The 12,352-nt window shown below is 48.2% G+C and overlaps 1 protein-coding gene across 1 annotated transcript in view; it reads right to left on the minus strand.

Moving 5' to 3' along the window:
* Positions 1-8,548, minus strand: part of SEPTIN9 (septin 9) — a 149,821-nt gene extending 141,273 nt beyond the window's left edge. Inside the window, exon 1 of the mRNA XM_074555273.1 lies at positions 8,318-8,548. Coding sequence (XP_074411374.1) covers positions 8,318-8,339 — 22 coding nt within the window. The 5' untranslated portion in view covers positions 8,340-8,548. The remainder of the gene's footprint in view (positions 1-8,317) is intronic.
* Between the last annotated feature and the right edge of the window lie 3,804 nt (positions 8,549-12,352).

The raw sequence follows: 12,352 nt of genomic DNA on the forward strand, positions 1-12,352 counted from the left end.
ACTCATCTGGCATGGACAAAGGGAAGGGAAAAAAACCCTTTTGCTGCTAGTTCCAACTTGCAATCATCCCTCCAGTTTAACTTCCATCTGCTTGACCAGGGAGCAATGAAGGCAGCACAGTGTTTGAGGGAAATGGAGGGGACAGTGACATGCTCTGGCCATCAGATTTGAAGCTGAAATGAGAAGTTCAGGCCATGGAAATGAGTGATACCCTGCTTCAGAATGTGCAGTGCAGTGATCAATGCTGAAACGCAGGCAAGAACTTCCCAAGTGTCAGAACTCAGTGCATCCCTCTGGGTGTCCAGAGTTGCTGGGACCCCACCAAGGGGCTCAGAGACCCTGGCACACAGCCCAGAGCACCTGGGGATTTGATTTTGACCCCTGGAGCAAGTTACCAGCTTTGTATGAGCACCTGAAAGTCACAGAGGTTTGAATAGTGTAATAATAAAATTATCACAAGGTGAAAATGTAGATTTTAGGATTTTGGTATGGGGGTTATGGGGACAAGATGGAGGAATCAGGGCGTGTCCAACCTTTCTTCTTCTTCTTCTTCTTCTTGTTCTCCATTTTCTGCAGTGATGTTGGCACTTTGGGATTGGTTTAGAGTAGAAGTGCACTGTCTAACACAGGTGATAGGTATTGGGAATTTAGTGTAAATATGTTATAGGTAGTTTGTAGTATAAAAGGACAACACAGAGTGCCTGTGGCTGCCCTGCTGAGCAGATCCCAGCTGGGCAGAAAGAAAATTTTATAGATACGAATTAAGAAACAACCTCAAGACCGAAAAGTGAAGAGTCCAGACTCGTTCTTCAGCTGTGCAGGCTGAAGCAGAGACATCCTGCACATCTCGGGGCAGTAATTAACAACCAAAACCCGAGACCCCATGGCTCCCCTTCCTGCCCAGCACAGTCACTGCTCTCACAAGTGTCACAGCACTGGACAAACCCTTTCCTTTCCCAGGCTCTGTTGTCACTCCCCATTGATGAGAGGTTCACCGGTGTCACAGACATCATTTATGAAAAATCCTTTCCTTAGGATTTTTCCTCCTGAGAAGCTGAGAGGCCTCAGAAACAAAATGCAAACAATGGTTATCTGCTGCTGTGGAATGCAACAGGTGCATCTGGGATTGGTCTCATGTGGTTGTTTCTAATTAATGGCCAATCACAGCCCAGCTGGCTCGGACTCTATGAGCAACAAACCTTTGTTATCATTCTTTCCTATATTATTCTATTCTGAGCCAGCCTTCTGATGAAACCTCTTCTTCTATTCTTTTAGTACAGTTTTAATATAATATATATAATAAAATAATAAATCAGCCTTCTGAAACATGGAGTCAGATCCTCGTCTCTTCCCTCATCCTCAGACCCCTGCGAACACCATCACACACCACTTCTCCCTGCCCAGCCCAGGTGGTCACAGAACAGGATGGGTGTTTTGGGGGAACAGAAATCCCCCCAATGGGCCCCACAGGAGCTTTCATTGTGTTCTGCAAATGTCTGCATGTTGTGGTTTGTTATTTGTCTTTCTCCCCAGGCTGGATTTCCTTGTTTCTCCAAACTGTTTTCTAACAGATGTTGGGATGTTTTTCCTACCTGGAGCAAAGCTCTACCCCTGCCCACACATGCCACCAATCCCAGAAACAGCAAACACCCAACCAAACCCATCACAGCCCTGATCTGGCCACCCCGGCACAGCACAATGCTGCCACAGGAAGGTTTTTCATTAACAAGGCTCCATCAATCATCACAAGCCACCAGAAACATGTGATGGCACATTGCATCTACATCTCTGGCAATATATTCTGTCAGCACAGGAATAAAATAAAACAATTGTGCCTTTTGATTGGACTTCTCACGGTCCCACCTCGGGTTTTGCAGCAAGGAAGGGCTGAGGAAAGTCTGCCAGGACTGATGCCAAGTGCCATCAACAGCTCCTGATATCTGCTAAGCCACAAAACCCCTCTGTGAGGCCCTGCAGAACACTCTGTCCAGAGATCAAGGTGCTTTCATCCAGCAGAGGCTACAACAATCTGTAACACTCAGGAAAATTACAGGCTTCCCTACCACAGGAGAGGACAGGAGGATTAGAAATTTAATTCTCTGAAGAATACAGCTTTTTCTTTTTAAAAGCAATCAGAAGAATGGTTCATTGTTTAAGGTATTAACTGCACAGTGCAGACCTGAGCCTCTTAGTCACAGTGTTGGTTTGGGAGCTCTCAGGACTTTTGCTGCTCCCAGTGACCCCAGGATGTGTTAAAAAGTCTTTTTTCCCAGCCTGGGGGTTGAAGGAGGAGACAGAACTCTTCTATTCTTGTTCTCAAGGTTGTTTATTGTTCCTTATCTATAAAATTCTTTCTCCTGACTTGCTGAGGTCCATTCAGCAAGACAGTCAGAGGCACTGTGCCTGCCCCTGGGGCAGTGTTATATATGTACACATGTATATAACACTGTATGTTATATATGTACACATCGTTTTTTATACTAAAAACGATGTGTACAATATTCAGAATTACTTCCCAATACCTATCACCTGTGTTAGACAGTGAGCTTCTACTCTAAACCAATCCAAAAGTGCCAACATCACAGCAGAAGATGGAGGCCAAGAAGAAGAAGGAGAAAGGCTGGACACACCCAGATTCTTCCATCTTGCCCCCCTGAATCCCCATTCTAAAAACTCTAAAAATCAATTTTTCACTTTGTGATAAATTCACTATCATTCTACTTAAACTTTCATGGCTTGTAATTCTTCATATAATGTTGGTAGTTGTTTTTTCCAAGGGCTAAATCAAAGGCACAGGGGTCTTGGGCTCTGTGCCCCCTGGGCAGGGGCTCGAGTTTTCTAGGGCAGCCAGAGGAATTTCTTGAGTTTTGACAGGGAGCAGCACTGCCCTGTTCTGACAGGAATATGAGGGGAAGCTCAGGGATGTGGGGTGGGAAGCATTTTCCCTGGATGCCCCAGCACTCTGGACAAAGGTAGCTGCTCTCTCTGAGCACCTTTAAATGTTGTTACAGCTCAAACAACAATCCCAGGGCACCAGCCAGTGGGAACATCAGAATCACTGTCCTGCATGCGTGCAGCAACGGGGAAGTGGCAGAGCAGGGAACAGCACACTGTGATGGATCAAGAGGTTAAAAACAATAAATAAATTAAGGGAGTTGGGGGTGAAAACCCATCAGAGAAATGTGTGATTGTTGTGAATGTTAGCTCCTCACTGGTTCAAAAATGTGAGAGATGAGTATGGACAAGTTGGAGATGTGGTTGTCAAAAAAAGAGCAAGGGTTTGCCATGCAGGAACAGCATTTTGTTTGTTGTGGGGCTGAAAGCAAGGATGGGGAGCTGTGGATGTTGGTACCAAGCAGCTTTCACGTGGGTCTGAATGATGCAGATCATTCCTGGCAGCTGACCCAGCCAACCTGCAGAGCTTTTTCAGCATCCTGAAAATAATGCCAAGCCCTTTGTCTGTGCAGGAGCCTCCTGCTGTTCTGGGATTATCAAAAACCAAGTTCATTTTGCAGTCCTGGGGATTTTCCTTCCTGCTGTTTCAAGGTAACAGTACCACAAACCCGCACCAGGAACACCCCACAGGTGGGGAATCACTCCACCCTGGCATTGCCATGGGCTCCAAAACTCTCTCCTCACCCTGTTTTCCCCTTTCACATCCCCCTGGCTCAGCAATGCAAGTTTTGGGGAGGAAGAGCTGGCTGAGAGTTTGAGCTGAACAACAATGGCTTTTGTTTTCAAATGTATTTCCAAACAAATTATTTTGAATTTCTGTTCCAAATGACAATCTAAAATTAAATGAATGTTTTTGTTGGATCCAAGCAGTATTTTTTCCTTGATATTGCAGCTTGGCCAGCGAACCAGAGGGAAAAAAATACAAAAAATCAGGTCTAACAAGTCTTTTCATTTTTCCCCAGCTCAGACACAGACAGTGCCAGCTCAGTGACAGGAGAGGGGTCGGGTTCAGCAGCAAACAATGGGCTCTGCAGACACCAGGTCACCCCTGCCCCACCCAGCAGCTTTTATGGCAGGGTGTTAAGAGCCTTGGAGGGAACCACACCAGGTCTCTCTCTGTATCAGCCTGAAAAAGACCCAATTTCAGATTTTCCAGCCCATTTCAGACCAGCTACAGCCAGATATGGACCGGGGCCTCCCCAGCACACAGAGCTTGGCCAGTGACAGCCCTTGAGGATTATTTTGGGTCTGTGCAGGGCCAGAACTCCCTCACTGTGCAGGATGAGGACTTGCTGTGACACTTGTCCGTGTGCTGACACAGCTGCACTTGTGATATTTGCAGGGGACAAAGGAAGAATTGAGAATCTGACTCTGTTCTTAGAAGGCTAATTGATTATTATATTATAATTATTATATAATGATTATTATATTATATTATATTATATTATATTATATTATATTTATTATATTATATTATATTATATTATATTATATTATATTATATTATATTATATTATATTATATTATATTATATTATATTATATTATATTATATTATATTATATTATATTATATTATATTATATTATATTATATTATGCTTCACCAAACTAAAGAATAGAGAAAGGATACAGACAGAAGGCTTAACAAGAACGATCATGAAAACTCATGACTGCTTCCAGACTCCCGACACAGATGGCTGTGATTGGTCATTAAGTAAAAACAATTCACATGAAACCAATTAAACAAGCACCTGTTGGATAAACAATCTCCAGACCACATTCCAAAGCAGCAAAACACAGGAGAAGCAATCAGATAATTATTGTCTTCATTCTTCTCTGAGGCTTCTCAGCTTCCCAGGAGAAGAAATACCAGCAAAGGGATTTTTCTTTTCTCCAAAAATGACAGAGACAAGCTCCTGTGCTTTTCTTCCCTCCCTGGATGTCCTGGAGCACAAACCTTTGGTGGGGCACAAACCAACCACACCTTTACCTGCCCACAGGTGCAGGAGGCACCTCCAGGGTCAGGATGGGGCTGGGCAGGAGGGGACCCTGCACACTCCAAACTAACTATCAAAGGATAGAGCTGATCCCCAGAGCTTCTGAGATGGGATCACAGGATGGTTTGGGGTGAAATGGACCTTACAGATGATCTCATTGCAGTCCCTGCCATGGGACACCTTACCCAAGACCAGGTTGCTCAGAGCCCCATCCAGCCTGGCTGGAGCATTTCCAGGGATGAGACAGCCACAAATTCTCTAGACAGCAGCAGCAAATCCAATTTGATTTATATTCTGTTTCCCATGTTTTATAGGGAATCATTTTACGAGTCACAATATGGGAAAATCCTCCTTCAGTGATGGAGTCACTGCTCCCACTGTTCTTCCTGTAATTTTTCCTATAGTTTTAGCTCATATATGAAGAGTTATTTCTCCCTAAGTGCCTAAACAATAAATTAGGAGTCTGCAGCTCAGGTGAGGGTGGGTGACACATAACTACTGTGAATAATTCTGGTGGTGCTGTAATTCTGGTGATCCTTATTTTAGCGAGTGCCAGCATCTCACATAAACCTGAAACTGAAACCATCCTAATGAATACCTAAAAATCATCATGTCATTTATCACAAATCCTGCCTATTGCTTCTTTGGCCTATGCAATTGGGCTTGAGTAATGGAGAGTGAGAAACAAAAAATCCTTAAAAAGTAGAATTCCAGGGCAAGTTTGCCTTCAGCAACTGAAATAACAGACATCCCCAAGGCACACATGTAAGAGCTGGCTTCAGTAGAAGTTATTGCAGTGTAAAATCCCTGTTTCACGCTCTCCCCTCCTCCTGCTGCTGCTGGCAGGAGCTCCAGGAACAAAAGTAGTGCCAGGATGAGCCACATGCCATGGCCATGGCACAAAGGTCTCACTGAGCCTCTCTGCTCCCAGGAGCTGAGGCACACCAAAGTAAACTCTTCATACGTGGTGTGTGCTCAGAAGTCACAGCAGATGGGCTGGGGTTGCCCTTAAAGTGCTTTAGGGAAGGTAAATCTTGCCTGGGGCAGGGCACAGCCCAACAGGAGAGCACTGCTCATGGAGGAGGATGGAGCTGGAGGCTCAAACAAGGTTCAGGGGGACCCAGACCACAAAAGAGATCCAAAGTATGCCAGAGAGGGACAAATCAGGCCAGACATAACAAGTACCTTGCTTCAAAAGGTGTTTAGATGTTCATTTTTTTTCCTTTGCCATCATTTTCAGGAGTTTCTCAACCAGGCACTGCATTTCCAGCCTGCCAGAGGCTGTCAGCATCAGCTTTTGCAGCTGAGAAGTGACTTTGTCACATCCCCAGTTCCCCTGACAGACAGCAGAGAGCCCAGAGGCCCTGCAGCACCCTGCACATCCATGTCTTGGAGAAACAATCTGAATTCCCAGGGAAATTCCCCAAAACAAGTGATCATTGGTGTGATGGTGTTCACAGGGGTCTCAGGCTGAGGGAAGAAACGAAGATCTGACTCCATGTTTCAGAAGGCTTGATTTATTATTTTATGATATATATTACATTAAAACTATACTAAAAGAATAGAAGAAAATGTTTCATCAGAAGGCCAGCTAAGAATAGAATAATGTAGGAAAGAATAATAACTAAGGCAGCTGTCCCAGACTCTCTGTCCAAGCCAGCTGACTGTGATTGGCCATGAATTAGAAACAACCACATGAGACCAATCACAGATCCCCCTGTTGCATTCCACAGCAGCAGATAATCAATGTTTACATTTTGTTTCTGAGGCCCGTCAGCTTCTCAGGAGGAAAAATTCTTAAGGAAAGGATTTTCATGAATCAGTTGGGGCGTTAGGAGGATGCTGGCCTGATGACACCACATCCCCACAGTGGCCAGGGTGAAACCAGGGCAGAACTTGGCTTGCAGAGCATAACCACAGGCTGGTGCCTGAAGCAGGGCAGAAATCAGCTGCAGAGCAAAGTCCAGCAGCTGGAGGAGCTGCCAGAGCCACCTGAGCTGTGTGGGGTGAGCAGGGCACCTCTCACAGGAGACTTGTCCACTCTGAGGTGCACCAGGATCCTCCTGGGACAGGGTTTCATGGGGAATTCAGAGGAACAACACCAGGCATGGCTGCACACCCTGTGTGAGCGGGGAGGAAGGAGCAGAATGCACAATGACCTCACCACACAGGGCAAGCCTGGCAAAACCAGGAGGGGGAGAAGGGAGAATAGAGAAGAGTCCCCCAGCATGAGGGCATCCCAAAAATTGGACAGTTGATGGTACTTCCAGCCGGTTTGGAAATGCCCAGGGCAAGCAGTGTCACACACAGCCCTGTTCCCATGTCACTGCTGCCCGGTGCTGGATGTCACCCGAGCTGGCACAGGTGCTTTCCGATAACAAAGTCCGTGTCCCCAGTGCCAGGCTCTGCCTTTGCTTTGCTTTTTGAGCCTTTTCCACTGGTTTATACACAGTGAAACAGCCAGGACGGATGGTGCACCTCGTGCCTGAGGGGGTTTTCACCTTTTCCTTTTCCCAGTACAGACACAAAGGGAGAGGCGAGAGCACAATGCCCTCACCCCACAGGGCAAAGCCAGGAGGGGGAGAATAGAGACTCCCAACATGAGGGGATCCCATTAATCGGACAATTGACAGGCTCTTCCAGCCCATTTGCAAACGCCCTGGGCAGGCAGTGTAACACACAATTCCTGCTCCCAGAGCAGGCAGTGTCACACACAGCCCTGTTCCCATGTCACTGCCACTCGGCGCTGGATGTCACCCGAGCTGGCACAGGTGCCTTCTGATAACAAAGTCCGTGTGCCCAGTGTCGGGCTCTGCCTGGAACAAGCCACCCCGCTCCCTTTGCTTTGCTTTTTGAGCCTTTTCCACTCATTTATACACAGTAAAACAGCCAGGACAGATGGTGCAGCTCGTACCTGAGGGGGGTTTAACCTTTTCCTTTTCCCAGTACAGACACAAAGGGAGAGGTGAGAGCACAATGCCCTCACCCCACAGGGCAAAGCTGGCAAAGGGGGAGAAGGGAGAATAGATCCCCCCATCATGAGGGGATCCCATAAATTGGACAATTGATGGGTACTTCCAGCCTGTTTGGAAACTCCCAGTGCAGGCAGTGTCACACACAATTCAATTCCTGTTCCCATGTCACGCTGCCGCCCGGTGCTGGATGTCACCCGTGCTGGCACAGGCGCCTTCCGATAACAAAGTCCGTGTCCCCAGTGCCAGGCTCTGCCTTTGCTTTGCTTTTTGAGCCTTTTCCACTGGTTTACACACAGTGAAACAGCCAGGACGGATGGTGCACCTCGTACCTGGGGGTTTTTTAACCTTTTCCTTTCCCCAGTACAGACACAAAGACAGGCGAGAGCTCACCTGAATACGAGGATTTCTTCATGCCGTCGCTCCGGGCTGGGACATGGGAGCAGGGCCGGGTGCGGTGCGCGCTCCCGGGGGTGCCGCGATCCTTCGGCAGCGGCGGGGACGCGCACGGAGCCCCCGCATCCGAGCGTGGCTGCGGCCGAGGGGCTTTGCCAGCCTCACGCACACCTTTGGCAGCCTCTCGCACACCGCTGAGGGCTGTTCCAAGTGTGCAGGGGAAGAGCGGGGCTCAGCCTCCCCCGCGGCTGCACCTTTACCCCCGCGGCACGCAAAGCATCCCCGGGGCTCGGCCCTGCCAGCTCCCCGCCCTGCGAATCCCGGCTCTCCCAGCCGCAGCAGCAAAGGCACGAGATGGAATTTCACGCCCCCAGCCCGGCGCACCCCATGGATTTGATTCAGCCCTTGACTGCTGGAGCAGCTCAGGTCAGCGCTGCTCTGCCGGCTCTAGTTCAAAGTGCATCAGTGACCCGTGAAAACGCCTCTTTCCTCTCCAAACCCGCTCGTCCGGGGCTCATTCAAGGCTGCGAACCGAGCAAAAGGTTTGTGCAGGCTCACACCTCACTTATCGCTGCTGACAGAGAGCTACGGACCCCAAAAACAGCCCCCAGCCATTGCCCCAGGTGGGGGGAAAAGGATTTCACTGTTCCTCGTGTGTCAGGATTTCACTCTCCTCGTGTGTCAGAATTTTACTGTTCCTTGTGTGTCAGGATCTTAGTGTTCCTCATGTGTTAGGATTTTACTCTCCTCGTGTGTCAGGATTTTTCTGTTCTCATGTGTCAGGATTTCACTGTTCCTCATGTCCCAGGAGGGAGAACGAGCTCCAGATCACTCCCCTGTGAGACTGCAGGTTGGGCAATTAATTACACAAATGCAATCAGCCGGGGGCATTGCAAACACAGACAGGAAGAAACTCATAGCTGCTCTTAATTTGCTCTAAGGACAGGAGGAAGTGAGCACAGGGAGTCTGAGGTGCTGGAGGAAGGGCCAGGCTGATCCATGGAGAGATTTCCAGAGCCCCTCTGGTGGCTGTCCCACACACAGAGGTGCAGAGCACAAGTCCTGTTCACTTGAGGGAATTCCACCAGCTCTAAGGAAGGAATGGATTCCATAGGAAGGGTTTCTGCTTGGTTTCAGACTCTTCCAGAGTAGGGAAAAAAGTTTTCTGTCCCAGCCCTAACCCTGGCATTGCACAGGGACAGGGAAAGGCAGTGGATGAGCTGGATTAAGAGGATATGGTCCTATCAGGATTTCTTACCATTTCTCAGCCATATATTATCTCCTCTGTAACAGATCTGAGAAAAAGGATTGTCAGAGTCTCTCTCTGGCTTTAGTGCAAAACTGGAAGAGCTGGCTGAAGTCACTGGGGGATTCAGTGCTAAGCAGGCAGACTTTGCACTGGAACAGCTCAGGAGCACTCCACATTCCCAGGATTGGAGCAAAACCAGCAACCCAGGGCTGCAGGACAGAACTGCATCACTCCAGTCCTGGGGTATGCAGGGGGGAAATGTTTGCAAAAACTGTCACCAACAAAACTTCCATCAACATAAAACCTCTTGAAAGCCACCAAAGGTTTGTTGCTTAACCAAGCACACCTTTAAGGCAATAGTAATGATCTATTACCCTTTCCACAGGTGCTTTTGAAATCATTAGTCACAAGTCATGGGGGAGAAACAATAGAGAAATGACTTGCCCCACCTTGTACACCAAAGTAAGGGCAAAGTCAGGAGCAGAACCCACTCCTGGTCACTGATCCCACTGTCCTGCACCTCTCTGATAGGCACAGCTGTTTGACACCCAGCACTCACAGGGATACACCTCCAGGAGTTCAAAAGGCACTTTCCCTCCTTGATTATGGGGATATATGCACGTGTGCCTGCTTTAGTGTGCAATAACACGTGCACATGTGAGCAATGGAACACAAACCCTGTGAGGATCCACTGAGGGAGCTGGGGATGCTCGGCCTGGAGAAAAGGAGACTCAGGGGTGCCCCCATCACTCTCACAGCTCCTGAAAGGTGCCTGTGCTCAGCTGGGGCTGGGCTCTGTCTGCAGCAGCACCGACACAACCAGAGCACACGGCCTCAAACTGCACCAAGGGAAATACAGGTTGGATAGCAGGACAAAGTTTTTTACAGCAAGGGTGATAAAGCACTGGAATGGCTGCCTGGGGAGGTGGTGGAGTCCCCATCCCTGGGTGTGTTTAACAAAGCCTGGATGTGGCACTGGGTGCCAGGGTTTGGTTGAGGTATTGGGGCTGGGTTGGGCTTGATGATCTTGAAGATCTCTTCCAACCTGGTCATTCTGTGAATTCAATGTCCAGTCCTGTATTGGTGTCATTACAAGTGCAAAGAGTGTCTGTGCCATCATCCCAGGAGCAGCTTGCTCAGAGCCTTGGCTGTTTGATCAGCTCCACTGCACAAACATAAACAGCAAATTGTGGGGCAGGCGTCCCACTGCAGGGCCAAACAAACCATGAGACAAAAAATGGCTGAAGGGATAATTTTCTGAAATGCTCTCTGACAAAGAATTCTTTTCTTTGCCTGCCTGGCCTACGAATTGCCCAGAGAATCAGTGGCTTGGCTCAGAAGGGCAGGTTAATGTTTAACACAATGCAGAACCCTCAGGCTTCAAATAGGTAAGTCATTTAGAGCTTTTTTTTTTTCTCTTTGCTCTTTCGTAAGTCACTGAGGGAATTTACTGTTCCTGAAAGCTCCAAAGGGATTTGGAGTCTGGCTCAGCCTGGCTGCAGCCCTGGCAGGCACTGTGTGAGCTTCACACATGCTGGCACCCAGCCCTGAACACCCCCCTGCCAAACACATCCCAGCCTGGCACTGGGGGGCCAGCACAGCCCTGGCAGGGCCACAGAGCTGGCCCCCTGTAAGAGTGTTGTGGGGTAGGATGGTGGGGAAGGATGGAGATGAGAGATCTCTGCAGCCAGGGCTGGAACTTGGGGTTCATTGCAAAGGGCCTGGGTGCAGGGCCCTGCTGGGAGCTGCCAAACACAGCTCAGAGCAGGCTGAGAGAAGAGAGGGGGAGAGAGGGTGAGAGAGAGAGGTTGATAAGGTAAGAGGGTAAAAGAGCTAAGTTCCTGTTACAATACAATAAATCTTCTTCTGTGTTGAATATTCTGATTCTCACTAACCAATCTAGCACAACACACAAATCCTATAGCATTTACATACAGCCTATAAGAATCATTACATTACCATACTGTGTTACATTTTAAACCCTAAAAACTCCTCTTTGGGCCCCTTCTGCCAAGCTGGCAGGGTCTGCTCTGACCCTCGGGCCTGTCTGCAAGCAGAGGGAGTTGTTCCATCAAAAGGGGATTACCTTCAGCTGGCCACACCATTGTTTTCCAGTTGTTCAGTAACTGAGGGATCTCAAAGCTTGCTTTCATTTCAGTCTTGCTTATAATTTCTATATATATATTCTCAAAATCTTTTGCCAGGCAATTACATTTATAAGGCTTCCCTGTTTCATCTTCCCCAACAGGCACCCTCCAGGGACGCTGTGCTAGCCTTGCTTGTCCCCTCCTCAGTGTCCCCAGCTGCACACACAGCAGTGACCAGGGGAGGGACTCAGAGCCTGGGCGGGCTGCTCTGAGCCCCTGCAGCACTGGGGCTGCAGATGTTGCACTTCTGCAGCAGCTGCTGAGCCTGGCCCAGCTGTGGTGCCCCCAGCAGCTGGTTCTTCCTGCAACACCTGTGTTAGAGTTGTTGCAGAACAGAGCCTGGACAAGGTTAAGAGAAAAAAATGGGCATTTTAATATTTATATTATATTTTAAGAGAAAAAAATGGGTATATAATGTGAGGCACTCAAAGGCCTCACAGAGGCTGCACACAAGGTGGACAATGGTCATGAGTTTTTCAGACAATTTTAAGTTTCCATTTATGTATCAGGGGTTAATCCTCCAATTACAGCTTCAGGTAATGAAGTCCCATTCTCTCAGTTTGCACCCCCCAAAATTCACTTTTGTTTATACTTTTCAGGGCTGAAGCTATCCTTAAGTTTCAGGCCCAGAGGAAT

The sequence above is a fragment of the Zonotrichia albicollis genome, chromosome 19 (assembly GCF_047830755.1).
Source record: "Zonotrichia albicollis isolate bZonAlb1 chromosome 19, bZonAlb1.hap1, whole genome shotgun sequence".
Lineage (NCBI taxonomy): Eukaryota > Metazoa > Chordata > Aves > Passeriformes > Passerellidae > Zonotrichia > Zonotrichia albicollis.